General features: G+C 39.8%; 1 protein-coding gene across 4 annotated transcripts; it reads right to left on the reverse strand.

Annotated features, from left to right (window-relative positions):
- Positions 1-1,093: 1,093 nt before the first annotated feature.
- FAM210A (family with sequence similarity 210 member A) lies at positions 1,094-16,138 on the reverse strand. 4 transcript variants are annotated; one of them, XM_030482370.1, is made up of 4 exons: positions 16,070-16,138; positions 6,822-7,294; positions 4,543-4,654; positions 1,094-3,006 (listed from the first exon to the last, which is right to left on the reverse strand). In XM_030482370.1, exons 2-4 carry the CDS (start codon positions 7,268-7,270, stop codon positions 2,707-2,709), a joined length of 861 nt encoding a protein of 286 aa, XP_030338230.1. In that variant the 5' UTR covers positions 7,271-7,294; positions 16,070-16,138; the 3' UTR covers positions 1,094-2,706. The 4 variants fall into 4 exon arrangements, with proteins under 4 accessions (XP_030338230.1, XP_030338213.1, XP_030338224.1 ...); XM_030482353.1 differs by lacking the exon at positions 16,070-16,138 and adding an exon at positions 15,924-16,044; XM_030482364.1 differs by lacking the exon at positions 16,070-16,138 and adding an exon at positions 14,579-15,287.
- Between the last annotated feature and the right edge of the window lie 9 nt (positions 16,139-16,147).

Genomic DNA, 16,147 nt, shown 5'->3' on the forward strand with positions numbered 1-16,147 from the left:
TCCCCAGCACATCCTTGCTTAGTGCAAATGACCAGCCTGTGAGCTCAGTCCAGGTGCATCACCCCACCAAAGCGGGTGGGCACCAGCTTCCAGCCACAGGGACCCACAGTTTTACTGGCAATACCAAGAACTGCTCCCTCGTACTGTGGTAAAAGCTATGGAAATTAAGTTGTAAGTAAGTAAGACACAAGGATGAAACTCAACCTTATCCTTAAGGTTAAAGTTGCAGTGTAGCTGGGTACATGCTGGGCACCCATCGTTTGTTCCCTGGGTGGCCCAGGAACTCTCCAGCTGGTCTCTGCACTAATGAGGCCATGCTTTGACTGCAGATGAGGCCAACTTGCCATGAGGTCACCAGTACAACCAAGCATTCACCTAATTGTCACAAAAAACTCTGCAGGTCAGATTTTCAAAGCCTTCATTTCCCCTCCCACATTGTGTAGATTGATCCACATAATTGTGTGCTGCTAACTGACATGCTGGGTGGAAGATGCAGCTCACCCCGAAACTCTAGGTTGCTCGTGCTGCAAAACTGACCCGACAGTACGCAGCAATGACTGGCAGGTGCCTCGCCTAGGGGTTGTTCCTCCAGATGCAGAAATAGACACATACGACAGTCCACTGCACCTAGATAAGAGATCTTTTGATGAACCACGTAAGCACTGGAGCGGTCACAAGCCAGCTGGACACAGGGAAGGGCAAGAAGATAGGGGTACTAAAAGGGTGTGTAAAGAACAAGTTCTAACATGGCTGGGGGTGGGGCTACAGACCCATGCTAGGACACCAAGGTGCCCCTGTACAACCCTGCCATGTGCAAAGGGGAGATGGATCCTGTGAGTTGCACAGAGGTTCCCACAGCTGGCCCCAGACCAAGAGGAGGACCATGCACTATTACTGGGGCAGACTTCAGGCTCTGCAGGGTGCTGCACGACATAGGCAACACTGCCTACAAAAATGGAAAACCAGAACAAATGCCAACATCAGAAGAATGTGTGCAGAATAACGTGTAAGGAGAAGTACACTAAAAGAGAAACAAAGAAAAGCATCTATTAACTCCAATCCTACAGTAGTGCTCATCTCAGCAGCATAAGAATTCACAGATTATTTTTTTTAATAATATTTATCAGAAACATGGCACTTTACATCTTCAGGGCACCGAATATACAATGATTATTCCTCACAACATCCCTGTGAGGTAGGCATTACATTGCAGTTACTATTTGACATGTGGACATGAGGCAGAGGAGTGTGTAATCAATCCTGCACAATTAAGTTAATGAAGTTAAACTCACTAAAACACAGGGAGGCCCTCAGTGACTTGACTGAAAACATAAGAGTGGAGCAGAGCCAATACTTTATCAGCTATAATTCTTTTACTCTAGTCATTTACAAAGCTCAGGGTTCAACTCTCTTGCTTCCCCATACTCCCCTGCAAAAACCCCACCTTTGTCAAACAAGATACACAGGCAGAGGCTGGCTAGAAAGTGAGACCTGTAATACGAATAGGAAAAACACAGTTCGTTAGCTTGCATTTGAATAAAGCCATGAGAGCAGTTTGCCTGCCCAGTCAAATACAAGAGTTCCAACTTTAGTCCTTTAAGACATCTTTGAGACAGCATTTCAGCCTTCAGCTATGAGTAAGTATTTGCTTGACCCAAGAAAATCTAGAAGGAAAGAAAGTTTGGTAGACTGTCTCAGAAATTATGCTTATTTATTTTAGTTGAATTGTTCTACTGAAGTCTGAGGGATTCCTGAATAGGAGGAAGAACTTTTGGGTTTAACTCTAACTTTGCATGTATTTAAAAATCCACTTAATATACCCATTTCTCAAGTAAACTTCTCTTTCAGGTTCCCCCCCCCCCCCCAAAATGAAATAGAACAGTTTTGTAAACTTTAATATGATAAAAAAATAACCTAATTTTTAATATACAATTATTAATATCATTTAGTAATTTTCTACTGTAAATCAACTTTAGGAAACAAAGTATACTTGACAGTATGGCTACTGTGATTAATTAATCTTCTTAGAGCTTTCAGTTGAGATTTCTGAAAAGATATACTGTCCAAGAAAGATTCATAGTCTCAACCTCTAAAGGATCACAGCTCAGCTCAAGTCAATGCAGCCATTAGAATTCATTCGGGCCAAGTAGCTAATCCATCGATTCCTTCATGCGCAGTACCAGTGATAATGGTCTGTCACCAAGTTGAGAGATGATCACAAGTGAAGAGGCCTGGGCCCACATACTCTGAAAACCAAAATATGTTGTCTTTCCCAGTAGAGAGAGAAATCTTCCTTCACATTTAATGGAAGATTCAGTCTAATGGAGTAATGGCTGTGCACTATGATGGAAGAATAAAGTAGTGGCTTTTAGAAGAAACTATCTTTGGAGGGTACGGGGAGGGTGCGTTTGTGGTGGAGATAAAAAGAAAAAAGGAGAAGACAGAGTAGCTGTTAACACTATTACCAATGGACATACGGACTTCTAATCCGAGATGCACTTTTCCATCTGCAAGTTGAAATCTCATTACCACCTCTCCCCCAGCGAACTTTAACCTTGGTGAATGTACAGAAATTTTAAATCCACAAAGCAACTGTAGTCTCGGAAGGGGGGAGAGAAAAAAAAGCTCAGAAGTGCACTTCGTATATCCTGCCTCACAAAGGGTTAAAGTGCTAAGTTTGATATATCCAAAAATTAAGCATCTCTCCTACTCCTTTATTTTTTTAAATGAAACTTTATCTTTGGTTTCTTGTATCTTCTCTGTAATCTTATCTTTTGTTTCCTCCATCTTCTCTGTAATCTTATCTTTTGTTTCCTCCATCTTCTCTGTAATCTTATCCTTTGTTTCCCCCATCTTCTCTGTAATCTTATCCTTTGTTTCCCCCATCCTATCTTGTATATATTCCTTTACTGGTGGTGGTGTGGACATGTAGCCATGCTTACGTAGATACTTAACAGAGATGGATGTTCCTCCCAAAGTCACAGTGTATCTGGCAGGAGTTGCAATCTTCAAGAAAACAAAGAGGACACCATATAAGCAAAACAGGACAATATTATCTATCAACAGGTATTTTTAATATTGAGAACTTATTTTGGCCAGCATCAGATACTAAGAAGTTCTTCTATTTATAAGGAAATAAGCCAATTTACAGTGCATTCCCCCAGAAATGCATATCTTCTGATAAAACCAGTGTAGGCATTAGACTTCCATAAAACAAAACAACAAAAACCACACAAACAAAAAAACAAACCCCTAAAACCTGAAATCCTCTCTGTGCAGCTGATGGGACATGCATTAGGCATCTCAGAATGCAATTCAGAACAGACAGCATGTAAACACGGAGCCACGTAAGCAAAAAGGAAATACTGACAAGAAGATACGCTTTAAATTCTAAAATTCACAAGAGTATAGGCATCTTTCAGTCCAAAACTAGGACCCACATGTAGAAAACTGGAGCTAAAGGAGACCTTAAAAGGTCCACTAATCCAAGGCGCTACAAACCAGGTTTGTTATTGTAGATAGACTAACCTGCTCTTTCAGAACTTCAAAGAAAAGCCTGTACAATTTTCCATTTGCCACCTATGCTAGTGCTTCCACATCTTACAAGTTTCTTCCAACACTGCCAGATCTCCCAGCTATAATAAAACCTTTATATTTAACCACATGTATTTATTGGTCTCTTCTAGGCACAGGAATAATTGGCAAGAGTAGTGCTTTCACTTTTTCTTTTTTCTTTTTGAAAATAACTCCTTTAAATAACAGTCAAGAAGTTTCCAAATGTGATGTTTTGATGAGCGGCATTTGAAGCGAATACAGTATTTCGGTTTTGCACGGTCTGACATGTTTCCCAAACAGACTGTGCACAATAGAGACCCAGACCTGAATGCGAGTAACTGATTCCGGTGGGCAATTGAAGTACGTGACGACGGAGAGCTAAAGTACGAAGACAAACTAGTGAATCCTCTAGGATAAAAATAACTGCACTTTCATCTGGAAATCATAAGGTGTTTAGGCTTTACCTCTTTATCCTGGTTATCATCAGGGATATAGAGGAATAACTTGGTTGTAATTAAAATCTCTGAGGGCAGAGAATAATTCTGCAGCAAACAAGTTATTTTAGAAATACAGATAAACTCCTTAAAGAAATACAGAGCCTGTTTAGGTTAGATATAAGGAAGTTCTTTACAGTGAGGGTGGTGAAGCACTGGAATGGGTTGCCCAAGGAAGTTGTGAATGCTCCATCCCTGGCGGTGTTCAAGGCCAAGCTGGAAAGAGCCTTGGGCGACATGGTTTATTGTGTGGTGCCCCTGCCCATGGCAGGGGGGTTGGAACTAGATGATCTTAAGGTCCTTTCCAACCCTAACTATTCTATGATTCTATGAACTTGCATGTGACTATTTTTACTACAAAAATGAATGCTCAAGTATGTGTAACTATCAAAGAGAGAAAACACTATTAATTCTTTCTGCTGTAAACAAGTAAACCCTGTTTAGTTCACCAGGCAAGATTTAGAGCTTATTTACAAACTGTAATTATACTTACTTTATACAATGCATACGCAGTTAGTGCATTTCCACTCTGGGAATTTTTCAAGATGTTCACTATGTTGTCTGGTAAGCCAATTAACTCTAGGAATGGAACAACGTTCACTCCTCTACAAAAGAGAAAAGAATTGGCAACCTGAATTGGAATGTGAAACCTGAACAGTGATTTATTTCCATTCTTAAACTCTATTATACCAACTTCATAATTTGATAGTGAAGTATTGTTTCATCTAAGCAACATACTTACAGGATTTGTGTTTTTGTACATATAGGCAAATTAACTTTCTTTTCAGCATTCCAAGATGTGACACATCTATATTATCCCTGTTGGGCTCAGTAACTACTAACTTACCTGTGTCCCAATTTATTATGTTTGGAGCTAAGTAGATATAATGGTGGTAAGACAAGCACTCAGGCTCCAGTTGTGCAGGTTCAACTTCATGTTCTGTTTTGCCTAAAATTACCTTTTTGTTTTCTTTATAAAATTTCAGACTGATCTGCAGCATGCCCAGAAACAGAGAGTCCATACTTCAGTGTCCACCATTCACTTTCAAATATATCAAACAAATGGAATGTGGCAAAAGAAGAGGAAGCAACATGTTATATGGACAAGACTTCAAGGGTTTTGTGCCCAGTTGTTCTACTTTGTCAAGATGGGTGGAGGGAGCTCCTACCACAATTTCTTTCTATTTGAAAACCAGGGAAGCTAACATCAGCACTAAAGAAAAAACAGACAGCTCATCTTACATTAGAAAGCTACTGTAGAATGCAGTTATAGAAGACCTGACTTTCCAATATTTAAAGATGTAGTATTATTAGTGTATCTTTACCAATTTCTACTAATATTTAAAGCATTCTTCTGTACATGTGTACTTTAACATCAGGAACAATAGCAGGCAGTATGTTACTAACAGTTACTAGAAGCTACAATCTGAAAGCCTATCCCCAGAATAGAAAATGGAGACAGAGCAAGATCTGAAAGACAGCATTAACTGTGTTATTTCATAAACCACCATTGTTTCGTCTCATATCATGAGCAGGCATTCTGAAAGTTATTTTTCCACTTGAAGAGGGTGCTGCTCCTGTGGCATGACAAACTGAAGCTTTGTTATAATTACTTTCTGGTTAAATATTCCAGTCGTTTTGATGCGTCAAATACCTATTTTAGCAGCCAACTTCAGTGTTTCAAGAAAGCAATCTTCACTCAGTTTGAAATGCTTGGATGTAAGCATCAACCTGAATTCTTCCAAAGCAAAATATTTTTATAGCTCAAGACCTTTATTTCTCGGACAGGAGCTAAATTTAGAATGACATTTGGATCTATAGCTCCTAGAAAGGGCAATTATGCCAGCTGGTTAGAGTAACTAAAACAAACACTTGTGTGGTAAGGCATTCTGATGTCTAAGCCCCATCCTTACCACCACAAACTATTGTTGTTTCATGCTTTCTATTATTAAATATACAACACTAGCAATCCAGAGATAAACATTTACTTATATTTAGCAAACCATTTGCAGATAGATAAAACCTCTTTCATCTGACTAGCAGCTCATATCTGATTTAGGGTTTTTTTTCCCCTAACAAATGCCATTTTCCAGAACAGTATCTGGCACATGTTACAGCTGAAATAAACTAAAGCTAGCATAGTTTGTTTTTTTTTTTTTTTTTTTTTTTAGCCACACAAATATTTAACTTCCGATTAAAAAGTCTGGCCTACAGTAGCAATTTTTCACTGGAAGGCAGGAAAGACAAGAAACAGAAGTAAAAGGGAAAAGATACACATGGCTTGTGAGGAGCTCAGGGTGAGGTGAACAACATGGAAGTCCAATGATGAGACAGGACTGGGGATGAAGGGGGAAAGGAAGTGGTGAAATGACCCTCAAGTCCAACAACAAAAAAAGAATAGGTCTATAAAGATCTCACCTAGCATTTTGAAATCAGGATTGCAAATCCCTATCTTTACCTTGTGAAAGTTTACTACTAATTTCAATGCTGTTTGCATCCATGCATCTTTTGGGGAGATGAGCATTCATTCAAATGTTACCAACATATCTAGTACACAGCAATAACCGCATGATAGTAGTGTGTACATAACACTCCTGAACCCTATATGCTTTTGATATTAATGTTATGCTTCAACTAAAAATGTACCCTCGTTTCCCTATTATGTATAGATGTACTTTTATATATATATAATAATTTATATTTCCCTTCACCTGTGAAAGTCAGTCTCAATTCAACAGCAGTATTGGGCACTGCAACAAAATATCAACTTACTGCATAGCTGCATAGTAAAAGGATCCAAACCACACAGTGGAAGTCAGAAGATGCACGGGAATCATGACTTTTCCATACTGCTTAAAAGTTTTCTTAAATCTCTGAACAAGACTAATTGATTTGTCTTGTAATGGATCAAGTTCTGAAGAATCTGATTCTACAGGGCTCTGCTTGGCTGTATCAGTGGCTGAAGTCAAATGATTTCTCTCTTCTAGCACTTTGTGAGGACTGTCTGCTGGCTGTGATGAAGAAGCACTTTTATTTGAGGCAAAGCATGCTGCACCTGCGTGAAGACAGCGTTTAGGAGGGTCCAGTGCCAAAATCACTTTGCATCCAATATTAGACAACACTGATTGTCCTTTTAAGCACTGAAAGATACCAGTGCGAGGAAGAACCAAGTACGTCCCATGTGCCAGCTGAGAAGCAGTATGGAATAGACCCCGTTGCATTTTGATGAAGTGTGGCTGAGGTTTCTATAGAGAGGAAACAAGAAAAAAAAGAATGAACAAATTGCATTTCAATAATCTATTTGCTCCAATGCCACTCAAGATTCTCAAATTTTACATTGCTTTCTATTCTTCTACTTTAAAAGGTTTTCATTATCTGGCTTTGCAGAAATTGTTACCTTTATTAATCAAATAATTTTACACCACTCTTCTTTAGCATTCTGAACTAAAATGGCCCCTTCACTTAACACACTCTGCTCCTCACAGCTAAAATACTCATTCTACTCTCTAAAAACATTTTTGGATGTTTAGGGCTATCTACTGCTTTTATCTGCATAATCTGGCACAGTTATTGAAAAGTTATCCTTTAAGCTTCACTTCTAGTAGCAACTGACAGTTTGAGTGACACTTTGAGCTTAAGTAAATGTAGTATGAACTCCCTGATGTGCAATTAATTAATTTTCAGTGTCAATACATTTTTAGTTTTGATGTAACCTTTCACATTCTATACTCTATACACTCTTTTGAACAGAGTTCACAGTAAAAAAAGAAAAATTATTAATAAGAATCAATCAATAATCAAGAGTCATATAAGACTTAAAAATAGAATGCCACCGATGCCTTTAAAGACGGGAACTACCAGGGCCACTGACAAGACTTGCCATGAGACCTTTTTTTCCCCCCTATATCCTCAGATGGACTTGAAACTCATTAACTAAAGGATTTTTTTCTCCACGATGCAGGACCTGGCTGGTCAAAGGGAAAGTTCTCTAACACCGAGGGTAAGAGTGTCAGCCTATGGATTTGAGACATGATTTTATTTTCTAAGTATAATACGTTTCTTAAAGAAATTACCAAAGCTATATAAGCTACACAATTGCCCCTGTAACTTGAGGTTGTTAAAACCACTCAGATTCTAAGGAATTTAGCATAGTAACCTAAACGGTATCCAAAATTCCATCTAGTGACTTATCAAAAGTTGTTTCTTCATTTCAGTGTGTGTATTTCTTTTTTGCCATGCTGCTGCACAATACTGCAAAGGCTCAGAAAAGGACAGAAGCTTCAGATACCAGGGTGGAAAAGCAGCTGCTCTGTGGCATGAGAATTTTGTGAAGGAAGGGGTTGGGAAGGTGGGGAGCAGAAATTGTTTTAAAGCATCGTAGATTTCTACATTAAATTTCTTTTATCACAAGGAGAAAAAACCCCAAAACACTGAGCTGTCGAAGGACAAATATAGCTGTTCTCTGCTGTAAGAATCCCATGTGGTCAGCGACTCAACAGATGCTAGTATGACAAACTATGAAATGACATGCAAACATCTGGGGTACGGTCTCCTCTTCAGTGCCGTCATATTCTGGCTAACTAGTGGTATCTCAAGCTGGCTGTAAACTGAGCTGAAGAGATCTTGGCTGTTCAGGGCATAAACCTGGTTGGGATTCTTGGTCATCCATTTAGTTCCTCTGTCTCATGGCAAGCTACTAACAAGCCCTATGACGTAAAGGGAGCACTCTAGTGGCCTCTTAGGGAAAAGATCAGCTCCTCATTACAGTGCACAGTTACTGCAGGAGTACCCCATCTCCTGCATTTGCTAAATCTTTGCCTTCCAGTGATTACTAGCAAGTAGAGATTAGACTTGCTTTTGTTCCTGAGGACAATAAAAGTTCAGGATCTTTTAATATCACAGAGTTGGTCTATGTGACTACCACAAATTCATAGGTTTGGATGTGTCTTACAGTTTATGCAAAAAAGAAACAAGGGATCATTGGAAAACACAGAAGTAACAAGCCAGGCCCATATAGGTACAGCAAAGGCTGCTACGGATATCTGCCGTTGGAAAGTGAAATCATGCCAGAGATGCTGCCAGATGAAACTTTCATCAGGGTAATTTGTATAAAAATACTTACCCTGTTGCAATTAAGCTTTTTTGAGCTACCAGAGAAATTAAAGACAAGAATGTGGGTAGATATAAGACAGCAAAAACTTTAGTGTATAGTTCTTTTGTAAAAGACGTCAAAAAGCATCTGAGGGAAGTGAGGGTATAGTGTATGTAGAATACACTGGCTTATTTTCTCAGTTCTACCAGAAACACTCTGGACACAATATGTAAATATGGATGACTTACTTTAAAACATTTTTACTTGTTCTGCTACTGTTTAAGAACATTAATTATGCCACAGGAGAGTTCCCAACGAAAATCCATGAGCTTTTTTCACTCCCAAGGTACCTTTCTACAAAAGCAGAGAACTGATTTACATTTTTGTCATTTTTAGTGTAAAATCAAGCCAACTCTGAGGCTTCTGTGTCGTACATACGGAATTTTGAAAGGACACAAACCAAGTTTTCAGAAATCCTTTCCAGCACAACATGCAGTCACTACCAATGGATGGGAAAATGGCAGTGTACAGAGACTTTTTATTCTTTGTTTTAGTACTTTTAGAGTGTATGAATAAGCATTTTATATTTTGTATTTTGGCCTTTACTACTTTTGCAGTGTCCCTGACACAATCTCTAAACTAAGAAACTTGGTTATAATTTCAAGTTTGGGAATCACTAACTGTCTAATCTTGTCTACCATTTAGAACTAAAACCACAACACCACATTTTAGGTTAAAGGGAGAAATGCAAAATAAATAAACTCTTGTTTACCAAAATATCCTAAAACCTTAGTCCCATCCCACCTCCATCACATCTAATCTCTAGTATCTTCACTCAGTAAATGCTATGTTATAATTTTTATATTGATTATGTTACTACATCTCAATACTGACGTAAGTGGATTCAAGCCAACAACTTGTTTAGCCTTGTTTTATCTAAACTACTCTTGTTCTTACTAAAACAAACACAGTGTAGTCAAGGAAGTAGAATAAACCATCGCAGGGTTTTCACACACAGCAATCTTCGCTACTACAATCTTCTGATACTGAACTATCAGAAAGCACAACAGAAAGTAGCTTTAGGAAGAATAAAAGTTCTTGTAGACATTTATGAAGTCTGAACATTGGATCCGGAAGGCACAGTAGGAGAACCTAATGCAATGCCTGTGTGTTGAGTTACAGATCTGGAAGGCTAAACAAGAGGCTTAACAGCTGATCTGCACCCAGTCAATACGACAGCAATATCTCCATTTACTTCCATATTGGAATGCATTAGATTTTAAGCACACAGCCAAGAGTTATCTAAACTGTGAATGGACTCTCTAATTCTTCTAAAAGAAAGTATCACAATCATTTGTGGTGCTTTCTGCTCTTCAGAACTATGTTTCTAATAACTGGTGCTCTTCCAACTGGTTTCCTGCGTTGCAGTGCTGAACAGCTACACTGGGTTCCTTCATTCAGAAGTTTCATTCTGCCCTCTACTGAATTTTTACGTAAGTACACCTCTTATACTAATACTACAAAAGGTCTTTACTCTCTACAATTCCTTCCAGCAAGTGTAAATTTGCTGGATCATCTTCTATGTTGGTTCCAGAGCCCCCCAAAACAATATGCACATGTCAAGGGAAGGAGAAAAAAAAAAAATAAATCTGCCTTTTAAAGTACTATCTGATCTGATTTTTTCTTGTCCATTTCTCACCCTAAAGATACATCTGCAATAAGCAAGTTAGAGAAGTTATGCTTTTAGATGTTAACTAAGCTTAAAAATAGCCATATATATCTATGCTAAAAAGTTTTTTAAGAAGCCCTTTGTTAGTTCAAAACCGAGGTTGCACTTGTCTGCTTATTATTTTGCCCTTCTGCACATTACCTTTCACTTTGAGCTAATGACCAAAATAAGATCTAATGCTCTCTCCTTTTTATTTCACTCATATGTAATAACTTTCCCAAACAACTCCTAATAGCCTCTTGTCTCCCAACATATCATTAGTTCATTCCACTCAAAACACTTGTGTTTTTCTGTCAGAGGGCAATTAACATGGAGGAATGTGTGTGGTGGGGTGGAGGTTTACAAAGCAGTGGGAAGTTTCTACTAAATGACTAAAAGGGGCTGTGAAAGGTAACTCACAAGGAAGCCTCATGTGAGCAGTTTCCTGCATATGGCTTTGAATTCTTTCAGGACTGAAAAGAAAAAAAAGGAAAAAAAAAAAAAAAGACAACTGCACTGGTGATAGGGGTCAGATGCTAAAACACAAACAAATTCACAGATCACTTTTCTACACCTCACTGAAACGTTGTTTAAAAATCTCTTCGGCTCTCCCCTCTCCATAGTTCATTGAACTTTGGCAGCTTCCTCACCTCTTTTAACTTTCATTGAGAATCTCAAGAGTTCCAACTCTACATTTTAAGACACGTTGGAAGGCATTAGAAACCTGACTATTACTTACATGTTCAGGATTAAGATATTTCTTTTATGAAATTCTGCTACCTCTCTTCAGAGTTCAGAGTTGCTGTGCACATCTCTTTTCACTAGCAGAGCTACCAGGAACTGTCAAAAGATTGAAGACAAAATTGAACTCCACCTTGCTCAAGAACTCCTGCTATTCTTAATTCGGATTCTAGTAGTCAAACTCTTAATTCATAATCTTTCTGCTCACTCAGGACTTTGCTGCCAAATATAATTTAGATTATAATATTTAAGCAGCTCTTGGAGTTACGATCAAATATTTATTCCTGAAAGGTCTCATGAACCAACTGGAGATACTCTGCGTTTATTAAGGATATGCTTAAACTTAGATCTTCGCATCAACTTTGTACAGCCTTCTGCCTCATCTTCCATTGTGACTACCAAAATCGTTTCTTTTCTAGCCATGCTAAATGCCATTTTTGCCACCTTGGATCTTTGCAAGCCTTCTCTCATTGTTCTGTGTCTCTTCCCTCCATAACCCAACCGTAATCAATAGTATTGGCTGTCATAATATTTTAAATGCCAATTATACTATGTAACAATTTTACAAAACAGTTAAAACAACAACCCCCAATAAGTAACAAGTCTTTTACCCAACAAATACACCGAAAGTTCTTCTGAGACTTTCAAAACACATCCTCAAGGAAAACCTCTGAAGCCTTACAATTGGAAACAAAGTACGAATAAGTGTAAACCAGCCCCTTTCCCTCCTCCCCCCCTCCTCATTTCAATAAGAACAGAATTCACATTCTGGAAGCATTAGGTTCAAGATTTTTTTCTTTTATTCTCTCACCACATTTATTTCACATTTTCAAACTGAAAAGCTGTCATTTTTCCCAGCGAAAAATACAGAACGTTCATCTCCTAGCAGAATTACTGTTGGCAGACATTCACTTCCAGTATAAATCTTTTCTAAATATTCAAAGTAAGTGTTGAATTCTCTGTTGTGAATTCAAACTTGCCCATATGGGGAAATATGTGTAGTATCAATCAGAGTATCTTGAAAAATTATGTGTGAAGGTGCTGATCATAACATTTACAGAACACACACATGCTCAAAACCACACTCTTCATCTAATTTTGAGTAAATGCTATTCCCCACGTTCTCTACAAATGAGTGTGAACGGTTCCTATGAAAGTAGTATTATTTTTATTAAGGTCTTGATACCGGAACAGATAAACTTTCTAGCTCACTATTCAATTTAACGCCTTTCCCGGCATCTTTTGCATAGTGGACACAACTGCTAACGTTGCCAGCCACGGAAGCAACAAAATGACACCATCTACAAGTGTCCGAAATAGCATCGGACTTAGAGCTGTGTCTTTCCACCAGAAGGAACTCTGATGGGACTTCAGTAATAAGACCCCAATAACGTTTCCACTCACAGCCTGAAGTAGCAGATTTACTACATTGCTGCATTCAGATTGAGAAAGGAATCCTGTGACTGCACACTGCATTCTATGAGATGTAAACAACAAAGCCCAAGGCTTGTGTTTCGGCACAGAAACATCCCTCCATCAGAAAGTACTATCCTAAGATGCCATCTAATTTTAACATCAGCAAAAACAGCTTTTAAATCTACAAAATATTAAGAGCAAGTAGTTAAACTGACTGGCATATGTTGAGGCTAAGCATTAACATTGCAAGTAAAAGGTAAGTACCCTCACATTCTACTCAACTCTTCCACCAACCACTTTTGGAAGAGACTTACAAAGCAGCTGTAAAGCTAATTCTGTCCTTAACTGCTTATTTACTAAGACAGACAGGAAACGGGAGGACTGACAGTAGTTATGAACACTGATCTGGCCTACTAGTATCTGGTTAAACCATAATTTTCCTGACAGTTTGAAATGATACATTCTTAAGTCCAACATATGCTGCTCATATTGACGCACCTGTACTGGTACCTTCAAGACCAGCTGAATTTAGGAAGCTATTATCACAACAGATCATAAGGATTTTTTTAACTGAATAATAACTTTCTACTCTTACTGTAAGTTTATTATAATGACAGATACATGAAGAATAATCTGTGGTTTTTCGAGGTATCATGATCCAAAACTTAAAAATTAAGAAAGAGTCCTGTAACCTGAGCAGTATTCTTTCATTGTTGTTGTTATCATAATATCACACAATCTATATGTCTCAAGTCAAAGAATATACTAGAGGTACTTCATAGTCATTAAGAATCCCTGACCCTGAAGTTGATCTAAAGTCATGGAACTAGGTAGTTACCTATCAGATTTTACCTATCCAGGTAAAATCCTTAGGATCTATTGTGATAATACCTTACTGTCCAGGAGGACTTCAGTCATGTTTTGGGCCCAGATCTCTGTTCTTCTAGTGTTTTTATTGCATTCTTAATACTGAAATATTGCTGATTGATGTTGAATTTGCATTGACATCTAACTTTCAAAGAAGTTCAGCTTCAACTATCTGGGTTCACCAGACGGTGTTCATCAACACCAAGAACTATGTTGGATCTTCTTTCCAATCTGCCAAATAACCAATTGCAAGGAATGCTATGGATTCAACTAGTAGTTTTACATTTTAAAAATCAGTGCTCTTTCTCCTTTTGTGATTGAATTTGTTGTGGCCTTATTTTCAAGGCTATTCAGAACTTCCTACAGATCCAGAAATATGTCAATATGCAAAACTGAGGGCTGTTATCTGAGATAAAGAGACACCAAGAACTCTGTCTTGCAAAAACAGACTTCAGTTTCTTGGTGGTGCCTATAAGCACACACACACGGAGCTAAGTCATCTACAGCAGGAGAACTATACCGATCCTTTTAAAACCCAAAACCAGATCAAACCTTTTCTTACCAGCTACTATAGTCCGTGAAGTAGATCTGTAGACAGTCATGCAAGGCAAATCTTTAACTTCCTACATTACTTATGTAGTCTTTAACAGTCTGAATTTGCCTACTCAGTTTTTGCCATGTGCAAGCCACCTGATAGCCACCTACTCAAACCATCACATTATTTTTTGTGTCCTCCCTGGTGGAAGTGCTTCTCAAGCGGCAAGTGCAGCAGTTCAACAATGCTGCCACAGAGGCCAGTCATACCCCTTTATGCCTTAAACAACCCTTACACAGAAAAAAGGATATAAACACCTGCTGTCAGCCCCATAGGAGGGGATGGATGTTGGGGACACATTATTCTCTGTGCATACATTTCCTATGCAGAAGCAGCTGCAAGTCATGTAAGCTAGTGACACATTCCAAATGAGGAACCGGTTCCCTATGTCCCCCTTAAGTAGCAAAACTTTCGCAAGTCATTTTATGTTTATACTTGTAACAGCAATAACACCTTGGGGTTTAGATAAATTGAGGAATGCTTTCAGTTCAGTATTAGTTTTGGTAAGGAACTTTAGGACACTTCAGGTGCTACCTTCCAAAGTAACGTTTTCCCTTTTGGGCCAGCTTATAGAAGGCATTTCAGAAGCGTACATAAATGAAGCTGAACATGCAGTTAGTAATACCTGACATAAATCCATATTTGACTTAGCAGCTTTAACAAAATTTCATATGACTTCCCAGTCTGACTTCCTGGATAACTCTCATAGTTAACTACCGGAAGCAGATTACTAATGAGAACCGTAACTCCAGGCAACTTTGCCGAGAGGGCCGTGTCCTGTTCACAGCCAGCCGCTATGCCTCCTATGGATTCAGAGGCCTCCAAAACTAGTCCATACAATATGTAAGAGGAAAAAAGTGCTGAAAGATCAGGACGAGCAAGTAAACACAGTTTTACCAGTGAACAGGTAAAAGGAGGAAAAATCAGACTTCCCAATTTTGAGATTCTCCTGCTAAGGGAAATCAGCCTTTTGCTCGCAACTGTCACATGCCACAGCAAGTCAAGAAAAACCCCGTGCAAAACATTTATTATTCAAGAAAACATTTGCACGGCCACTTTAAGTAGTCTAAAAAGTCAAGGCACGCACAGAATCAGGTGTCTCGGCAGAGAAACACCCAAAGGAACACGACCTAACTACGGCCCTTTAACGGTACAGCTGCCAGGGACTCGCGGCCGACATTTTTCACGCCAGCCAACACGCCCCCTCGCTTGCCAAAGAGCGGAGCTCCGAGCGGGCCGTCCTCCCCGGCCACCAGCGGCCGCAGTCAGGCAGCCCAGCACCCCGGGACCGCAAAACCAGCCGGGGTTGTGCGCACCCATGCGCGGTGGGTCCTGCCGCCCCCCGCCAGCCGCCGCCACCGGCCGCGCTCTGCCCCTCAAGCCCCACCGCCGCACAGGGGGTCTCCGGGGGGGGCGGGAGGAGGCCGCTCCCCGCCGGCCCCGCCGCACGGGTACCTCGTATCCCGGCGGCCGCTCCTCCGCCTCGCGAGCCCTGAGCCGCGCGGCGGCTTCACCAACGGCCGCGGCTCCCGACACCTCCCCCGGCCCGCCCCGCGCGCGCGGCAGAGTCAACGTGCAGCGCCGCCCGTCCCCACCATCACCTTGAGGCCCGGCCGGACGCCACCGCGCAAGCGCGCAGCCACCCTCCCTCTTGCACGGCCTTCTGGGGCTCGTAGTCT

This window comes from Strigops habroptila, chromosome 1 (assembly GCF_004027225.2).
Source record: "Strigops habroptila isolate Jane chromosome 1, bStrHab1.2.pri, whole genome shotgun sequence".
Taxonomy (NCBI): domain Eukaryota; kingdom Metazoa; phylum Chordata; class Aves; order Psittaciformes; family Psittacidae; genus Strigops; species Strigops habroptila.

Coding starts and splice junctions, on each gene's coding strand:
- FAM210A (XM_030482370.1), bottom strand. CDS start 7,270: ATGCAACGGGGTCTATTCCATACTGCTTCTCAGCTGGCACATGGGACG. Junction 4,655..6,821: donor TTTTACTATGCAGCTATGCA/GTAAGTTGATAT, acceptor TCTCTTTTGTAG/AGGAGTGAACGTTGTTCCAT. Junction 3,007..4,542: donor CTGCGTATGCATTGTATAAA/GTAAGTATAATT, acceptor GTTTTCTTGAAG/ATTGCAACTCCTGCCAGATA.